Source organism: Anolis carolinensis, chromosome 6 (assembly GCF_035594765.1).
Source record: "Anolis carolinensis isolate JA03-04 chromosome 6, rAnoCar3.1.pri, whole genome shotgun sequence".
NCBI lineage: Eukaryota > Metazoa > Chordata > Lepidosauria > Squamata > Dactyloidae > Anolis > Anolis carolinensis.
The window spans coordinates 5,782,868-5,803,644 of NC_085846.1; the positions used below are offsets into that span (position 1 = coordinate 5,782,868).

The 20,777-nt window shown below is 40.1% G+C and overlaps 1 protein-coding gene across 2 annotated transcripts in view; it reads left to right on the forward strand.

Moving 5' to 3' along the window:
- The first annotated feature begins 1,587 nt into the window (after positions 1-1,587).
- The window catches only part of efnb3 (ephrin B3), a 93,440-nt gene continuing 74,250 nt past the window's right edge, over positions 1,588-20,777 (forward strand). Inside the window, exon 1 of one of the 2 annotated variants that reach the window (XM_062983823.1) lies at positions 1,588-3,033. In XM_062983823.1, coding sequence (XP_062839893.1) covers positions 2,912-3,033 — 122 coding nt within the window. In that variant the 5' untranslated portion in view covers positions 1,588-2,911. The remainder of the gene's footprint in view (positions 3,034-20,777) is intronic. The other variant, XM_062983822.1, reaches the window with a different exon arrangement.

Genomic DNA, 20,777 nt, shown 5'->3' on the forward strand with positions numbered 1-20,777 from the left:
AGTTACTACATAACATTACTGTGTGTTGAATTGCTTTTTCTGACAATTTGTTGTAAAACATGATGTTTTGGTGCTTAATTTGTAAAATCTTAATGTAATTTGATGTTTAATAGGCTTTTCCTTAATCCCTATTTATTATCCAACATTTTTGCTTATCCAACGCTTTTATTTTTCAGTGATTGTTTTTTGGGGAGGGCACCAAAATTCTGTTCACCTACACTTGAAAAATATCTAGGGCTGGCTCTGCCCCTAGGCAGGAAGCAGCCAGGCTTTGAAGCTGCAAGGCTATTCAACGCTAGTCGAGGTGATCAATTGCAACATTCACACAGACAAAGAGTTTTTTCTCCCACCCTGGACATCATTCCACAGATGTATAAACCCCACTTGCATAGTTTTCCAACAGACCTAGCAACCTCTGAGGATGCCTGGCAGAGATGTGGGCGAAACATCAGGAGAGAATGCTTCTGGAACATGGCCAGACAGCCCTGAAAACATACAACAACCCTATAACGTTTTTAATTAATTGTTCTGTATTTAAACTTGCGTTGTTGAGCTTGATCCCAAGTGAGTCGCCTCGAGTCCCTTTGGGGAGATGGAGGCAAGATACAAAAATAAAGTAGTTATTATTATTATTATTCCCGCAGGCAGGAAGCAGCCAAGCTTTGAAGCTGCAAGGCTATTCAACGCTAGTCAAGGTGATCAATTGCAACATTCACACAGACAAAGAGTTCTTTCTCCCACCCTGGACATCATTCCACAGACATATAAACCCCACTTGCATAGTTTTCCAACAGACTTCACAACTTCTGAGGATGCCTGGCATACCCTGTTTCCCCAAAAATAAGACATCCCCGGAAAATAAGACCTAGTAGAAGTTTTGCTGGATTGCTAAATATAAGGCCTCCCCTGAAAGTAAGACCTAGTAAAGTTTTTGTTTGGAAGCATGCCCGCCAAACAAAACACCAGAGCATGCAGGATCGGTAAATGTATGTACCATTGAACCATTATTGTACATGGAAATAATGGTAGTCACAAGAAATTCTTGATAGGATTTCAGTTTGTCTGGTTATGCTGGTTTGTGATGACTACTACTGTACAGTATATAATAAATGTTCCTTTTTTTGTTCAACAATAAATGTGTATTCTTCTTCATGGAAAAATAAGACATCCCCTGAAAATAAGACCTAGCATGTCTTTGGGAGCAAAAATTAATATAAGACACTGTCTTATTTTCAGGGAAACAGGGTAGATGTGGGTGAAACGTCAGGAGAGAATGCTTCTGGAACATGATCAGACTACCCAGAAGACTCACAGTGATTCTGGCCATGAAAACCTTGGACAACACCGTCTATGGGTTGTGTTGTCGAAGGCTTTCATGGCCGGGATCACAGGGTTGTTGTGAGTTTACCAGGCTGTCTGGCTATGTGCCAGAAGCATTCTCTCCTGACGTTTCTCCCACATCTGTGGCAGGCATCCTCAGAGGCTGTGGCTGTGCTTTCGACACAACACAGCCTGTGATTTGTTTGCTTCTTTGCCTTCTTCGTAGAGGTGTCAAAACTGGGGAGCAAAGAAATGAATCTATTCTGCTGGCATTCAGTTGGCATCTCTGTGTCTCTGTGTGTGTGTCTCTCTCTCCATTCCCCTCCTCCTTCCTCTCCCCTTCTTCTCTCCCTCTTTCACTGGAGGTTGGGCAACTGTGGGTGTGTTTTCCCTTCCTCTCTCTCTCTCTCTCTCTCTCGCCTGCCTTCCTTTCTGCCTTCTCTCTCTTCTCTTTGCTGGTGTTTTCTCTCCTTTGGAGTCCTGAGTCCGTATCTTCTTTCATCTCTTTTCTGACTCCGGTTCCCTGGAAGAAGAAGAAAGAAAAAAAAGCCAACCCTTTTTTTCTCGGAGTCTCAATTCATTCCAGTATTTCGCGCTCACCAATTCTTTTCTCCTCCCTTTCACTTAAAAAAAAAAAAGAAGGGGAAGAAAGAGGGGGATTTTTTCCCCTCTCTCTCTCTTTCTTTCTTTCTCTCCTGGCTTGGTGGTTGGAGTTTTCCCTTCATTGCGCAAAGGAGAGCAAGGCGCAAAGAAGCAAGCCAGGGCGCAAAATAATATCGGGCGGAGAGAAGAAACCAGGAGGAAGAAAGAGGCAGAAAAGGGAGGAGAGCTTGGAAATGCCTTCTTCCCCCCCTTCCTCTTGTCTCTGGCAGACTTTTCTCCACCTCCTTTCAACACCCCCCTAAAGATCCCTGGGCGCAGGGATTGAGACACAGAGAGACACACAGAGGCGAGCTCAGAACTGGAGGCGAATTTTTGTGCTCCTTTTTCTGGGCATCCTTGGCTTTATTCTTCTTGGTCGTCGTCCTGGTCTTTCCCCCCCTTTTTCCTCTCTTTCTTCCCTTCCTTTCCCCCTTTTTCTTCCTTTCCTCGAAGCCCAAACCACCCCAAAACCCAACGAAACCACCCCCAAAAAGATGCAGTTCCCTCTCCAAAGATTGTCTCCATCTTTGGGTCTCTCCAAGCGCCTCAAACTTTCCGGACCCGTGGCGAAAAAAAGCAGAGGATTTATAAAACTTTACTGACCCAAGGAGGTTGCTCCCCTACTCCCCTAAGTCCCTTTTCTCACCAGCTTTCTTTCTGAACCCCCCTTTTTAAAAAATTTCCCCTTTTTTCCAAGTCTTTTTTTGAATCTCTTTCTTTGCTTTCCCTGTTGCTTTTGCGCGACTCTCCTGCCTCTCTCCTCTTGGAATTTGTCAAAAAAGGAAGGAGGAAAACAAAAGAAGAAAGGAAGAGAAAGGGGAGAAGAAGGAGGAGAAGAAGAAGAAGAAGAAAAAGACTGGAGGGGAGTTGCTTGGCTTTCTCTCCCCCCACCCTTCCCAAAGCCAAGCCTCTCCACCACCTTTAAAGGAGTTATTTCTCTCCTGCAGTGATGGTGGCCTTTGGGATCTCCCTGCTTGGATTCTATACAGGTCTGCTCTTCGCTTTGCTGGAACTCTGGTTTATCGAAGGACTCAGCTTGGAGCCCATCTACTGGAACACCTCCAACAAAAAGTAAGTCTTGTCTGGTTGGGAAAAAGGTAGAAAAAAAGGAGGGTGTTTTCCTTTGCACAGACTCTGGACTGTCTCATCACACTAGAAGAGCATGGATCCACTTTGAATCCGGTTTCTGCCTCTTGCACAATTCTGGGGTTTGTAGTTTGGCGAGGCCCAGGACCTATTTAAAGTGGATCCAAGTTCTAGTGCAGAAACTTGGGCCCTCCAAGGTGTTTTGGACTGCAACTCCCACCATTCCTAACAGCCTCAGGCCCTTTCCTTTTGCCCCTCAGCCGCTTAAGCGGCTGAGGGGCAAAAGGAAAGGGCCTGAGGCTGTTAGAAATGGTGGGAGTTGCAGTCCAAAACACCTGGAGGGTCAAAAATTGCTTATACATCTCTATAGTGGGGTGAGATCCTGGATCCAAAGTCTTGCTGATATGGGTAACAAGAGCTCCTGACCATTGGACTCTTGAATCTCCCCTGATGGAGTTTCAATGTACTTGGTTTAATATATATTTTAGTTTTGGTGGGGTATTTTATGCTGTTTTTATTTTGTTTTTATTTATTTCTTAGTCTTTATCTTATTTGTCGTCACTTTGTTTATTAAGTTGCCCAGCTTTTATTGTCCAGTGTACCTTGTCTTGATGCAAACTCTTGGTATTGGTTTTCTTTTTGGCACTGCCATATTGTTGGAAACCGCCCCGAGTCCCTTTGGGGAAATAGGGCGGTCTGTAAATAAAAGTTTATTAAGTGCACAGTCTGGCAACTGACTTTTTCCAAGCTGGTTTGGGCTTGAATTCCAAAATCAAAACAATCATAAAAGGGCAGATCTGGAGAAAGGAAGAAGGGATGTATATATGTATGTATATATTTATTGACTTTTCCAAGCTGGTTCAGGTTTAGTTTCCAAAATCAAAACAATAATAAAAGGACAAATCTGGAGAAAGGAAGAAGGAATGTATATGTATGTATATATTTATCGACTTTTCCAAGTTGGTTCGGGTTTGGTTTCCAAAATCAAAACAATAATAAAAGGACAAATCTGGAGAAAGGAAGAAGGAATGTATATGTATGTATATATTTATTGACTTTTCCAAGAAAGAAAGAAAAAAATGTATGTAAATATATATAAATATATCTGTATATGTGGGAAAATCTTTGGTTTCTCTCATTGCAAATCCTGGAAGCAAACTGCAAGGGAGAGAGAGCTTTGAAGAAGTCCTTGTTTGAAATGCCAATATTTTTTCCGAGACAATGTTTGGAGGAAGCGACCATCCAAGATGCCAACTGCTAAAAATATTCTGAATACAGTTCTTTGCCCCTTTATTTCATTTGCAGATTTCTGGAGTCTCAATTTCCTCTTCCTTCTCTTTCTCTCTTTCAAATATTTTGGAAAGAAGGGGCAAAAATGGAGTACTCCCTCCCATGAACTCCTATGGATGCAGCATTGAAATAGTTTTTGGTAGCAAAGCAAAGCCAAGCCTTCCTTGTGCTTTGAAGAGAAAGGAGGGCCTTTTGGTGACTGGTGGAAATATTGGACTTGAATCCAGAGAAGGAAAATACTTGTGTGCATGTGAAGTGTGTGTGTGTCTGGTGTGACTTTTATAGTATACTCTCCTGAAGTTAGTTGTCAAGTCTGTGTGAAAGAAAGAGGTTGTTGCCTCACACCCTGATCAGAGATAAAAATTGCTTCCAGTGAGAATCCTCATTGCATGTGCAATATCTGGTGTGTGTTTATGCCTTTGATGTTCACAATTTTCAAAAATAATCATGGCCAGTGAGTCTCAAGAATAAAGTAGGATTGCTTATGGTGGCCTTTGGTCAGTTGGAAGAAATCTATACATTGTAACACACACTTTTTCTTTTTGGTTTGTGAAAAAAGCCCCGAAAGGTGTGTCTGCGCGGATGGTTTTCACTCCCACTTTTGCGACCTGGGTGGGTCTGTCTGGATTGCATTCTGCAGCTTTCTGGGGTTTGTGGGTGCCTTTGTGTACTTCTAGGCAGCACCGTTCCCTTCCTTCTTCCTTCTTTCCTTCCTTTTGTTAGAAAAAAAGAAAGAAAGGCATCCACACTTTTGGGCATCATCGTCCCCTTGGAAGTTTTCTTGCCTCAAAATGAATGAAAGCTGGAGAGAAACTTCTTGGCTGTCCTTGGCTTGGAAACGTGTGCGCTCGTGGACACATTGATTTTTTTCCAATAGCTTAAGCCCTGAGCAATTTTTTTAGTTTTGCTGTTGTGCTTGTTGCTTTTGCTGGCTTCTCTTTTTGTCTTCCAGTGGAGTCCCCATTGCCTGCCCCTTTCCTCCCTGGAGATGCCTGGAGAGGTGTTTCCAAGATGGGATAAGAAAAAGGCACGACTCCCCTCTTTCCAGAAGTCTGCCTCTCTCCGCTTTTGCAGCAAGGAGTCCAGAGCTGACTCCCATCTGTTAACAATTGTGGCTTTTTTTAAAGAAAAAAAAATACCCCAATAACTTCTGAAACCCAAGTGCGCCTTGCACATTTTTTTTAAAGGCAAAAGCAGCAAGAGGAGGAGAAGGAGGAGAAGGCAAGGGCTAGATGGCAATAATTGAAAGAGAAACTGAGATTACATCAGTTTTTTGGGGGGAGAGAAAAAAACTAGCAGGCTGGGGTTTTTGGGGTGTGTGGAGGGGAGAGAATGGGGGTTGTTTATCAGAAAAATCCTCTTTCACGTACTATAGTGGGGGGAAAATACATCTTGTGATTCATAAGTGCTACAATTTGTGCTCTGTAGCCATGCGAGGAGACGCTCCCTAGCAACAGAAATATATATTAGAGCTTAATAGGTCTATTTGCTTAAATCACGGTGAGTGTGCGCTTATGCGCGTCTCTCTTTCTCTCTGTGTGTTTTTGCCTCCCTTTTACCTTTTTTCATCTCTTTTTCCGCACCTTCACAATGATCTCTCAAAGAAGGGCATATTACCAGAATGATACCTCCTCCCTCGGTCACTTTTTGGCCAAGGCCGGCCTCTCATCTTGACGCTCATCTCCCTTAATTCATATTTAAAATATATTTACTCTTTCCCTGTGCATAAATCGTGGACAGCTGAGGAAAGAACGAATAGGACTCTTTTCAGAACCTGGATAATAATATAATAATAAACCAGAATAATAATAATATAATAAACTTTATTTATAGGCCGCCCTATCTCCCTGAAGAGACTCAGGGTGGTTTCCAACATATGGCAACCATTCAATGCCCAAAGAAACCATACAGACAGAGCACATTAAGACAATATAAACAACCTAACTGTAACTTAATACACAAAACAACGACAAATAAAATGAAGACTTAAAAAAGAAATAAAAATAAAATAAAAAACATCATAAAATACAGACCGAAAGGTCCCAGGTTCAAATCCCGGAAGCGGCTTGAGCGCCCTCTGTTAGCTCCAGCTCCTGCCAACCTAATAGTCCAAAAACATGCCAATGTGAGTAGATCAATAGGTACCGCTTCGGTGGGAAGGTAACGGCGCTCCATGCAGTCATGCTGGCCACATGACCTTGGAGGTGTCTACAGACAACGCCGGCTCTTCGGCTTAGAAATGGAGATGAGCACCAACCCCCAGAGTCAGACATGGCTGGACTTAACGTCAGGGGAAACCTTTACCTTTTCCCTTAAAATACAAAAACTCCGATAAAACACAGTTAAAATAACACATACACAAACAACAACAATAATATATAACCTTGTACAGTAGAGTCTCATTTATCCAACATAAACAGGCTGGCAGAACGTTGGATAAGCAAAATTATTGGATAATAAGGAGGAATTAAAGAAAAGCCTATTAAACAGAAATTATGTTGTGATTTTACAAATTAAGCACCAAAACATCGTGTTTTACAACAAATCGACAGAAAAAGCAGTTCAGTACATGGTAACGTTATGTAGTAATTACTCTATTTACAAATTCAGCACCAAAACATCGCAATGTATTTAAAACATTGGCTACAAAAATATTTGACTACTAAGAGACAGAATGTGTTGGATAACACAGAACATTGGATAAGCGAAGGTTGGATAAATGAGACTCTACTGTACATCGAAACTCCATCAGGCGAGGTTCAGGAGTCCAATCGTCCAGAGTTATTCAAAAGGACCTAATCAACTCTAAAGGATACTATAAAATTGAAGTTTATACCCATATACATGTATGTGCATATAGGTAAAAAGGTAAAGGTTTTCCCCTGACGTTAAGTCCAGTCATGTCTGACTCTGGGGGTTGGTGCTCATCTCCATTTCTAAGCCGAAGAGCCGGCATTGTCCGTAGACACCTCCAAGGTCATGTGGCCGGCATGCATATACATGTCTTAAAAGGAGATTCTGGACCAAACGGATTTGAGTTTGATATGGGATCTTGATTCTGTGTTGGCATAAGCCCTGTGGAAATGAATGGGAGATGCCCACGGATGACCCCTCCATTGCAACTCCTCACTAAAATGAATAATAACAATCCCAGATTGTGTTTCCCGGTAATTTGATATAGGTATTTGGGGTCACACACCCTGCTGAAATGAATGGGAGGTGCCCATGGATGACCCCTCCTTTGCACAACTCCCCACTGAAATGAATAAAAACTTCATTGTAGATTGTGTTTCCTGATACTATCGGTGATAGGAGCATGGCTTTCTTGGGAGTTGGAGACTTAAAAAATCAGGTTATTGTTTTGGCTACATTTGGATTTTTTTAATGCATAAGTTTGAAATATAATGATGGGTTAGTAGGAGGAAGAAGGTCCAGAAAGTTTTCCTTCTTGGTGTAAACATTCAGAAACCAGAGCAAACCCCTTTTTTTCTACCTGGACACCCCACCTTGAATCGAGGAATGGAGCCACACCTGTTGCCTTTGCCCTCGATTGTTTAAAACCACGCAAGCAAAGACGGTTCCCAAGGAAAGTTATTTCCAGAGCGGCCGCTTTGCAGATTCTTCTGCCCTGTTCAGCACAAGGGATGGTTGTGAATGTGGTCGGATAAGGATGTCTTTCCCAGCCACCCAGTTGTAGGTTTCTTCTCTTCTTGCCATTGTTTTTTTTTTAATATTGTGAGCCGTTTTGCGTCTAAATCGAGAGATCAAAGCAGGATATAATATTAACAACAACAACAATAATAATAATCGTCACCATTTGGTTTATCGCATAGAGACAGAACAAAATGAGTTACGGAGTTGGATACATATATATTTTTCAGCATCGGGTTTAATGAAAACTGGTGTTTCTTTGTGTGTCTCTTGTCTTTTAATTCTTCATTTCTTCCAAAAAAAAAAAAAAAAACAACTTGTGAAAAGAAAGCTTTTTGGTTGATTTAGTGTCACTTTGTGGGTGTTGAAAGGCCCGTGCTGATTTTCAGGGCAATATTGCTTTGGGAGTAAAACAAGGGAACGGAACTTAATTAAAAATGGCCTTTTCTTCCTACCGTTGCTTTCCGTGATTAAATTACAAGTTGCCACACACTTTCTTCGCCGTCACGTTTTTTTCGCGGAGGTTTTCGGCAACGGACGTGAATATTGCAATGCGATCAATTCACGAATCAATTAACTGGGTGGCCAAGTATCCCCCAGGTGTAGAGACTCCTTGGAAGAAGGTGAGCTCCGTTTCCAGCACTGGCCCACCCAGGCTGCATGGAGATCAACCAGTGTGGTGATGTTTACGTTTATCATTGATATGTAAGATCATATGTATGTAAGATCATTTCGGTACATGAAGTTGGTGTGATATTTTCTCTCTCTACATAATTATGAATCCATTACTTCTCATTCTGATTGCATTTCAACAAAAAGAGTAGTGTGCATGTTGCATGCATATATATACATACACACACATACATGTATATATGGTGCATCTACACTGTGGAATTAATGCAGTTTGATGTCACTTCAGCTGTTATGGTTCAATGTTATGGAATCCTGGGAGTTGCCATTTTACAAGCTCTTTAGTTTTTTTTTTCTGGCAAAGAGTGCAAATGCCTGACCAAACTACAAATCCCATGATTCTATTGCATTGAGCCATGGCAGTTAAGGTGGTACCCAACTACGTTAATTCTACAGTGTAGCTGCAGTTTGTGTGTGTGTGTGTGTGTATATATACAGTAGAGTCTCACTTATCCAACGTTCTGGATTATCCAACGTACTTTTGTAGTCAATATTTTCAATCATTGTGATATTTTGGTGCTAAATTCGTAAATACAGTAATTGCTACATAGCATTAATGTGTAATGAACTACTTTTTCTGTCAAATTTGTTGTATAACATGATGTTTTGGTGCTTAATTTGTAAAATCATAAGCTAATTTGATGTTTAATAGGCTTTTTCTTAATCTCTCCTTATTATCCAACATATTCGCTTATCCATATTCGCCAGCCCGTTTATGTTGGATAAGTGAGACTCTACTATACTAGTTGTGCCTGGCCATGCATTGCTGTGGCGTATGGGAATCCTTTCTTGGCCAGGTGGAATAGTAGTGAATAGCCTTGCAGCCTCAAAGCCTGGCTGTTTTCTTCTGGCGCATGCACATGGTGTTTTTTTTTTTTTAATTTCGGGGGATTTTTCTGGCATTGTCTCTGTTTTCTTTTTTTTTGTTGGTCACTCCTTGGAAAGTGATTAGTTTTGTGGCCAAATTTGGTGTGGTTTGGCCCAGTGGTTTTGTTGTTAACTCAGTCCTAATTATGCACATTACATTTTTATACATATAGATATATATACTGCAGTAGAGTCTCACTTATCCAAGCCTTGCTTATCCAAATTTCTGGATTATCCAAGCCTTTTTTGTAGTCAATGTTTTCAATATATAGTGATATTTTGGTGCTAAATTCGTAAATACAGTAATTACTACGTAGCATTACTGCATATTGAACTGCTTTTTCTGTCAAATTTGTTGTAAAACATGATGTTTTGGTGCTTAATTTGTAAAATCATAACCTAATTTGATATTTCATAGGCTTTTCCTTAATTCCTCCTTATTATCCAAGATATTCGCTTATCCAAGCTTCTGCCGGCCCGTTTAGCTTGGATAAGTGAGACTCTACTGTACTTGCTTTGCTGAAAAGCAATCAAAATAGATGCTAATGGATTCACACCCAGGTAGAAAAAGAAATCAAATCTAACTTTACATGCTAACGTGAGCTTACATATATAGATATCACACATATACACCATCACATAGACATCATGAAGATTGATTTCTCTGTTGACATCTGGTTTTGAAAAGTGTGAAAACCAGATTTCGATGGCCTTAAGTGGCATTTTCACACATATTTAGGGAAGCCTTGGTCTGTTGTGGTGCCTTTATGCGAACGTCAACATGGCAAACCTACTGGCCAGAGGACGCTTGCCATTGCCTTTCCCTGAGGCCAAGAGAGTGTGACTTGCTCCAGGTCCCCCAATGGGCTTCCACAGCTGAGTAGGGATTCAAATCCCAAATCTCCAGGATCCTTGAGCCATTCTGCCATGCCGGTTATTGACACTGAGCACATTAGCCAGCTGTGTGTGGGCAGCACTTGATCTCACTCTAAGGGAAAGGCGGGATATTAATGGATTAATTAATTAAAATAATCATGTGCAAACACAGCCACAGAGGAGAGAACTTGCTTGCGGACCTGACATGTGCTTTGTTATGGGGAACGGACTTTTCTGCCTCCACATTGAAAGCTGTTCAGTGCCCCCACCCACTTCGTCTCCCAAAAAATCTTGTTTTTCAACTCCGGAGGAATTAATTCCGAAATGATTTCCATCCCCGTACGTCACATGGGTGGGAATGCGCCCATCTCTGAGAAACCTGAACGATATGCGCCTTAAGAGAAATGAATTTCCAGATGACGGCAGAGAAGGAGTCATGTGCTGGTGACACAAATGGAGCAGAATCACAGCACCTGTGTCATTGTTGAGTTGGTGCTTTGGCTGTGTTGCCCGAAGCACAATTGGCAATGCAACCCATGTTTAACACACTGCTATAACATTATGGCAGGAACCCCCGGTGGCACAGCGTGTTAAAGCACTGAGCTGCTGAATTTGCGGACCAAAAAGTCACAGGTTTGAATCCAGGTAGTGGAGTGAGTACCCGCTGTTAGCCCCAGCTTCTGCCAACCTAGCAGTTCGAAAACATGCAAATGTGAGTAGATCAATAGATACTGCTCCGGCGGGAAGGTCACATGACCTTGGAGGCCACATGACCTTGGAGGTGTCTATGGACAACGCCGGCTCTTCAGCTTAGAAATTGAGATGAACACCAACGCCCAGAGTCAGACACGACTGGACTTATAGTCAGGGGAAAATCTTTACCTTTTATAACATTGAACCATGGCATTGAACAATCGAAGAACGGGATCTTTATTCCAATTTTTTTGCATGTTTTGGGAAACAAGTTTCCAGTCCCTTTTGCTGCACAGAGAAGCTTAACAAGAGAATCATGGCTCGCTATTTGAGAATACATTAGCTGTTATTGTTTACTATCTATCTGTACATGGAGTTATGGTGAGGGTTTTCTTGGCAAAGTTTATCCAAGGTTGTTTTATCCCTGTAGATGCTAGAGGTGCATCTACACTATGGAATTAATGCAGTTCAACGCTAGTTTAAACACCATGGCTCAATGCTATGGAATCCTTGGAGCTATAGTTTTGCAAGATCTTTCACCTTCCCTGCCAAAGAGTGTAAACGACAAATCTTAGGATTCCATTGAGTCATGGAAGTTAAAGTGGAATCGAGCTGCATTAATTCTTTTTTTAAAATTTAAAATTTATTTATTTATTAAAATAGTTATACATTTGTGTTTGTTGCAGACAGTGCAATATTTTCCAGCTAATAGTGTTTCAGTATCATTTCTGACATATTATTATTATTATTATTATTATTATTATTATTATTATTATTATAAATAATAATAATAAAACTTTATTTATATCCCACCACCATCTCCCAGCGGGAACTCAGGGTGGCTTACATGAGGCAAGGTCCGAACATCATCATCATCATCATTTAATTACTTATTAATCGCCCTCCATCCAAGATGCTCTGGGCGATTTACAAGATAAAATTGTAAAGGATAAAACATACATACAAATATTGATAAAATTAACAAAATAAAATAAAATGCACTATTCAGAATACAAACAGTATAAACAGCAGTACAGTATAAAACTGAAATATTATCACAATAGTCAGTAATATTATCTTTAAGGGGTCACAGTTTTCCATTTGAATAGTACATATAAAGGTATCATCGGCTCAAAATTAGTATTTTCTTCCTCCTTGTCTACGGTCTTATAGGATTCCCTATGTCAGTGTTTCTCAACCTGGGGGTTGGGACCCCTGGGAGGTTTCAGAGGGGTCTCCAAAGGCTATCAGAAAACACATATTTCTGATGGTCTTAGGAACCCAAATCCCTCCAGTATTTTCTGCTGGCCATGGGAGTTCTGTATGGGAAGTTTGTCCCAATTCAATAGTTGGTGGGGTTCAAAGGGTTCTCTTTTTGTAGGCGAACTATAAATCCCAGCAACTACAACTCCCAAATGACAAAATCCCAACCCCACCAGTATCCAGGACCTCATCACATTAAAGCAGACATGGGCAAACTTGGGCCCTGGAGGTGTTTTGGACTGCAACTCCCACCATTCCTCACAGCCTCAGGCCCTTTCCTTTTGCCCCTCAGCCGCTTAAGCGGCTGAGGGGCAAAAGGAAAGGGCCTGAGGCTGTGAGGAATGGTGGGAGTTGCAGTCCAAAACACCTCCAGGGCCCAGGTTTGCTCATATTGAACCATGACAGTTCAAGTAAGCATTAAACAACATTAAATCTACAGTGTAGACGTTACATAGGACATTTCCTGTGTTCAAAGAATGTCCTCGTTTGAGATTTGATCCTGAAAAATCCCAAAATGAGTTTAAATCCCCGCAATTGGCATGACCTCTCCACCTCTGGCCCTTGAGTTTGCAAAAAAAAATCCCCATTATAGGTCAGTCCGGTTTCTACATTTGGCCTGAATGTAATATCATTGTGTGCCCTGGTTCAGCAAGGTCAAAAGTGGGCACAAAAAAGCGTAAGATAATTAATTGTGCCATCCAGTCCTATTTGGTAACGGCCATCCTTGAGCTTCCATGACCTTTTTGGGGCATCATTAGCTTCGTTTTTTGAGATATGGGTCATCTGTTTTGTTAAAGATATCTATCGGGAAATTGCGATGGGCATTTCTCCACAAAGCATCTTGGAAGTGTTGAATTTTTTGAGATCTCTTATCTTTCTTCCCACTAGAATTCATGGCTTAAATCTGTGGTGGGTAGATAGAGGCAGACCAAGGCTCCAGATTGAGAATTGGGCTCGGTGGCAGATTGACTTGCAGGACGGAAACTGGAAAAATACGGGCAATTTGGGTTCGGAAGTACTTTTCTGTACTTCAGAAACAGGTGATCTCCATACCACTAGTGTGAAACAAAAGGTATCTAGGTGGGATTCAGGATCATCAGATAATCTTGGAGTTGGAGGAAGCCCCAGGAGTCATCCAGTCCAACCCCTTATGATAGATAGATAAATAGACAGATAGAAGATAGATAGATAGATAGATAGATAGATAGATAGATAGATAGATAGATAGATAGAGACAGTTATCCAGGAGTCATCCAGTCCAACCCCTTACGATAGATAGATAAATAGACAGACAGATAGATAGATAGACAGACAGATAGAAGATAGATAGACAGAGACAGTTAGGTGATCATAGAGCTGGAAGGGACACCAAGGATCATCCAGCCCAAACCCTTAAGACAGATAGATAGACATATAGACAGAAAGACATTTAGACACATACACAGACAGATAAATAGATAGATGATAGAAAGACATTCAGACGCATATGCACATAGATAGACAGACAGACAGACAGATAGATAGATGATAGAAAGAAAGAAAGATGATAGACATTCAGACACATATACACATACACAGACAGATAGATAGATAGATAATAGAAAGACATTCAGACACATATGCACATAGATCAACAGATATAGATGATAGACATTCAGACACATATACACATAGATTGATAGATAGATAGATGATAGAAAGACATTCAGACACATATACACATAGACCTATAGATAGATAGATAATAGAAAGAAATTCAGACACATATGCATATAGATTGACAGATATAGATATAGACATTCAGATACATTTACACATACATACATAGATAGACGGATAGACAGACAGATAGATGATAGATATTCAGACACATATACATATAGATAGACAGATGATAGAAAGACATTCAGACACATATACACATAGATAGATAGATAGATAGATAGACAGACATTCAGACACAAATACATATAGATAATTGGTTCTCAACCTCTGGGCCTCCAGGGATTTTGGACTTCCGCTCCCACAGTTTCTAACAGCTGGTAGGCTGGCTGGGATTTCTAGGAGTTGAAGTCCAAAACACCTGGAGGCCCAAGTTTGCCCAGGCCTGGTCTCACCAAAGTAGAAAAGACTGAGACGATGACTTCCCTCGATACAGACACTATTCTCCTCCTGATGGATCCTAGAATCACATTGTTTTTTCTAGCTGGTGCATCCCATTGCTGACTCATGTTCAGCTAAGATTCCCTGATCCTTTTTCACATGTTTTGTTTTCATAAAACTTTTCAACCATTTTTTTGATGTGCTCGTCCCTACGCCTAAAAATACCGCTGCGGTTTTCAAACACACCTAATACAAGGTGGAGTCTCCATTATACAAAATACAAGGTGAATTTTCCCCAAAGACCTCCAGCATTTTTACCTGGTCATGTGGGCTCTGTGTGCCAAGTTTGGTCCAATTCTGTCTTTGGTGGAATTCAGAGTGCTCATGGATTGCAGGCGAACTATACATCCCAGTACCTACAACTCCTATAAATCATGGTGAATTCTCCCCACAGATTAGGAACCACTGGTGTAAGTGGACACCCCAGCCTCACATATAGATACATATTTTCACTTTTATTATGTGTATAGATGATAGTATATATGTATACACACACATACACACATAATAATAATAATAATAATCATCATCATCATCATCATAATTGCACCTTATAGATGGCTACTCCAACTCTGGTCACTGTATCTTGGTTCGTTGATGGAGTATTTTGTCATTAGTTTTTAAATTTGTGTTAATTGACTGATTATATGTCTTGTGTACTTATGTTTATTATTACATTATGTTTAGTTGTATGGTTTTAAGTTGTTGTATGGTTTTCTGTTATGTTGGAAAACACGAGGAGATAGGGCAGCATATAAATAAAGTGTATTATTATTATTATTATTATTATTATTATTATTATTATTATTATTACTATTATTATTATTATGTCCAGAAACTACACAACACCCCAATAATATAATTTTCATTATTATTATAGTTATTATTATTGTCATTATCTTATTGTTGGAAAACATGAAGAGATAGGGCAGCATATAAATAAAGTGTGTTATTATTATTATTATTATTATTATTATTATTATTATTATTATTATTATTATTATTATGTCCAGAAACTACAAAACACCCCAATAATATAATTTGCATTATTATTATTGTATATTATTATTATTATTATTATTATTAATAACAATAATAATAATAGTAGTAGTAGTAGTAGTAATAGTAGTAGTATTTTTATATTTAGATAATGCTTCTAAGACAGTGCCGATCCAGTGTTTCCCAGCCACCCAATATTAATAAGGAAGAATTTCCTACAAGTTTTCCATGTTTCATGCGTCATGAAACCCAACAATGGCACCTGGAAGGCTTTTTTAAAAACGTGGCACAAGCTTTCGAGGACTACCGAGTCCATGAAAGATCCCTCTCCAAAGAGAAGTCGATTCGGCGGTTTGTGGAAGCCTTCCAGCCGCAAAGTTTTCGCTGGGGTTTGCAGCCAAAGGCCGGCTGTGTTTGAATGTTTTCTGGCAGGATCATAAGACAGATGCTCTTTTGAGCCAACTTAGACCCATTGGATGAATCCAAGGTCCCTCACCTTTAGCCTACAAACCTATTTAGACTGAGAACATGGTGAGCTCGGAGTCTCCTCTTTCCTGCCTCGGTTTCCCCTGAGAGGAATACATTGGGTCTTTTATATCCATGGGGTTTGGTTCCAGGACCTTTTGTGGATCTGTAGATACTCAAATGCCATTTTGGGAATATTTTGAAGCTATGGATGCAAAATCCATGGATATGGAGAGCCAACGTTAACCATGATCTCTATCTCAACAAGATGGAGATAGTGAATTGGTATTAATAGAGATAGCAAAGCAAACTGGAAAATTGTACCTACAGATGGATCAATATAATAATACAGTACAGTCTCACTTATCCAACATAAACGGGCCGGCAGAATGTTGGATAAGCGAATATGTTGGATAATAAGGAGGGATTAAGGAAAAGCCTATTACACATCAAGTTAGATTAGGATTTTACAAATGAAGCGCCAAAACATGATGTTAGACAACAAATTTGACAGAAAAAGTAGTTCAATGCACAGTAATGCTATGCAGTAATTACTGTATTTACGAATTTAGTACCAAAATATCACAATGTATTGAAAACAAAGACTACAAAAATGCGTTGTATAATCCAGAACGTTGGATAAGTGAATGTTGGATAAGTGAGTAATCACAAGTCAAACACTTTACATCACACAGTCCTAGACACTTTGTTTTGCTGATTCCGGTCCAACGAAAGCAATCCTCGTACCTGTTTTTAGGTTGGCAGTTGTCAAAGCTGCAAACCAGAAGCCGAGTCGGGGTTTGCAGCGGTTTGTCGCCCCGTAAAAATATTTTCTTTCTCTCTCTCAAATCTTGGGGAGTTGCCTGGGATTCTGAGACAGATGTCAACTCCTTTCGAGGTGTTTGTCTTCATATCTCGCTCCGTCGTGCCAGTGGTGCACGGAGAATAATATTATTTTCGCCTTTTCCCTTCCTTTCCTGAAATGTGCCAGTTTCCCATAGGTACGAATCCCACGTTTCTGCCTCCGACGGTGCTCACAGAACAGCATCTGTTTTTGCCATTGGGACAAACCCAATAAAACTCTGGATTCTCGGCTTTAAAGAAACCACTGGCTTTGGCTTTGCCTTTATCATCCCTTTGCTTTGCTTCTGGGAAAAAAAGTGCAATTTTAGAGAACCCGTTTATTCTTCTTCCAATTCCGCTCAGGCTGCCCTATACACTTTCCTATATCCCAGGATTTGATCCCAGATTATCTGCTTTGAACTGGATTATATGAGTCTAGGGTAAGTATATAATCTGGGATCAGATCCTGGGATATAGGGCAGTGTAGATCCTGCCAGTTTGTATGGTGAGGTCAAGATAGATGACCTCTGGAGTCCCCCACAGACCAAAAACTATTATTATTTATAATAATAATAATAAGAAGAAGAAGAAGAAGAAGAAGCCATCAGAACAAATGCAATTAAGGCCAAGATCGAAAAATCAGCTGATGACCCAAAATGCAGACTGTGCAAGGAAACTGACGAAACCATTGATCATATCCTCAGCTGCTGTAAGAAAATCGCACAGACAGACTACAAACAGAGGCACAACTGTGTGGCCCAAATGATTCATTGGAATTTATGCCTCAAGTACCACCTCCCAGCAGCAAAGAACTGGTGGGATCACAAACCTGCAAAAGCATTGGAAAATGAGCACACAAAGATACTGTGGGACACTTGGGAAGTGTTTGACTTGTGATTTTGTGATACGAAATCCAGCATGTGATACGAAATCCAACAAGATAGTTTGTTGTGTCATACAATAAATAATAATAATAATAATAATAAATACAGGAAATAATACAAGTACAGTAGAGTCTCACTTATCCAAGCCTTGCTTATCCAAGTTTCTGGATTATCCAAGCCATTTTTGTAGTCAATGTTTTCAATATATTGTGATATTTTGGTGCTAAATTCGTAAATACAGTAATTACAACATAACATTACTGTGTATTGAACTACTTTTTCTGTCAAATTTATTGTATAACATGATGTTTTGGTGCTTAATTTGTAAAATCATAACCTAATTTGATGTTTAATAGGCTTTTCCTTAATCCCTCCTTATTATCCAAGATATTAGCTTATCCAAGCTTCTGCCGGCCCGTTTAGCTTGGATAAGTGAGACTCTACTGTAATAATAAATAGAGTAAAATAATAAATGCTGTAATAATAATAACAATACTAACAAGATCAGAGTGAAATAATAAATGTATTAATAGTAATAATAATAAGAAAAATAGAGTAAAATAAATGTAATAGTAGCAATAATAATAGAGAAAAATAATTAATGTACCATAGATTCTCGAGTATAAGCTGACCCAAATATAAGCCAACCAGGACCCTCATTCGAGTATAAGCCAAGGGGGGCTTTTTCACTCTTAAAAAAAGGGCTGAAAAACTAGGCTTATACTCAAGTATATACAGTACTTTGTCACCTTTCTTCCAAAGCTATTGGAAAGCTGTGGTTTTGTTATGCCTTTAAATGCTAGTGAGTTTCCTCCATTTTGTAAACGTTCTCTTTCTGAAGCAGGGCATAATAGTAAATATAATAAAACTTTATTTATACACCGCTCTGTCTCTTCGAGAGGACTCAGGGCGGTTTCCAACATGTGTACAAAACAGTCAATTGTCAGAAACATTATACAACAACTTGAACACAGCAAACATAATAAAACAACATCATAACAAGGCTAAAAACAGTTCAGTTAAAATAGACATAGTTATAATCGGGACAATGCATCGAGGGATCAGGAACCAGTCAAGGCGAGGTAGGAAAGGACACATATGGTGCATCTACACTGTCAAGTTAATGCAGTTTGACACCACTTTAAGTGCCATGGCTCTAGGGAATGGAATCCTGGGAGTTGTAGTTTGGAAGAAATGGGCAGAGAAGGCAAAAGACCTTGTCAAACTGCAACTTCCAGGATTTCATATCATAGAGCCATGGTCATCAAAGTTGGGTCAAACTGCATTAATTTGACAGTGTAGACACACCCATCGAGTTTCTCTAATTTTCCCCCTTGAATGTAGAGGACTTCCACTTGAATAGCATTCATTGATGTCACTATATCATACACAAAGGGCTGAAAAGAATGAAGATGTATCTGATGATGATGATGATGATGATGATGATCCTAAGCCAAATAAGGTTTTCTGAAGCTGAGAGTATGTGACCCTAACATGGAGCACCATTTCATGCAATATACACTCTGGCCCCTACTGCATTGTCATATAATCCAGATTATCAAATCAGATAATCCAGATTATCTGATTTGAATTAGATTATATGAGTCTACACTGCCATATAATCCCGTTCTTTTTTTATATGTCCCCAAATTTAATTTTATCTATTTATTTTACAATTATATAGACATATAGAGCCCCGGTGGCGAAGTGTGTTAAAGCACTGAGCTGATTAACTTGCAGACCGAAAGGTCCCAGGTTCAAATCCCGGGAGCGGAGTGAGTGCCCGCTGTTAGCTCCACCTTCTGCCAACCTAGCAGTTTGAAAACATGCAAATGTGAGTAGATCAATAGGTACTGCTCCGGCGGGAAGGTAATGGCACTCCATGCAGACATGCTGGCCACATGACTTTGGAGGTGTCTATGGATAATGCCGGCTCTTCGGCTTAGAAATGGAGATGAGCACCAACCCCCAGAGTCAGACATGACTGGACTTGACGTCAGGGGAAACCTTTACCTTTATAGACATATATAAAACATAAATCGACAATTCTTATGACTGTACATTTCCCCCTCAGTTCAAAGCAAATAATAATCTGGATTTTATATGGCACTGTAGATGGGGCTTCCATATTTGCTGGGATTAGGGGTATGGGACTCCTGCAAAACTAAAAGACATAAGAGATTCCAAGAAAAGCCATATTAATCACATCTGGAAATAATCAAAACCATAAACCTTTGGTAGAAGTTGGCCGTGGAGTTGCATCACAGGACCTAGAGATTCTTGGAGAAACCTTATTAATCAAATCTGCAAATAATTCAGATGCATCAAGATTGGACCTGCAAAGTGATCCCAGCTCAGAATTTCAGGTTTTTGATCTTTTAGGTGCTATCCATTTCCCATTTCGTGATCCCCCCACGATTGCTTTGCAGTGCCTTTCAATTTTTGGCTTTTTCCTTAAGAAGAAGCAAAGGCCCAGGTTCAGTTCTGGCACCTCCAGCCGAGAAGGATCAGGTAACGGGAACCGTGGGGAAAGGACATTAGAGCGCTGTTTCCTATTAGAACAGACAATACTGGACTAATGGGAAAGCAGTCTGGCTAGAGAGAAGAAGGCCCTGGATGAAGTTTCGGGTTTTAAACTTATTTTCGTAGATGTGTCTGCTCAGCTCATGGGAGGAAACCATGAGCTTCTCCAGATGTTTGTGGATGGCACATCCCAGCATTTCTCACCAGTAGTCATGCTGGCAGGGGGTGATGGAGTTGTAGTATGCAACAAGAAGTGCTAGTAAAATAATAATAATAATACAATAAAATTATTATTACTATTATTATTTTATTATTACACAGCAAACAAGATAGACATGCTGGATTTTGTATCACAAAATCACAAGTCGAAACCTTCCCAAGTATCTAGACTGTGTGATGTATTTTCGAATGATGCGAGCAGATCCCAGTAGGGTGGCCTTTTGCAGTTGACAGATCGTAATTTTGTCAATGTCTATTGTTTCCAAATGCCAGCTGAGATCTTTTGGCACGGCACCCAGTGTG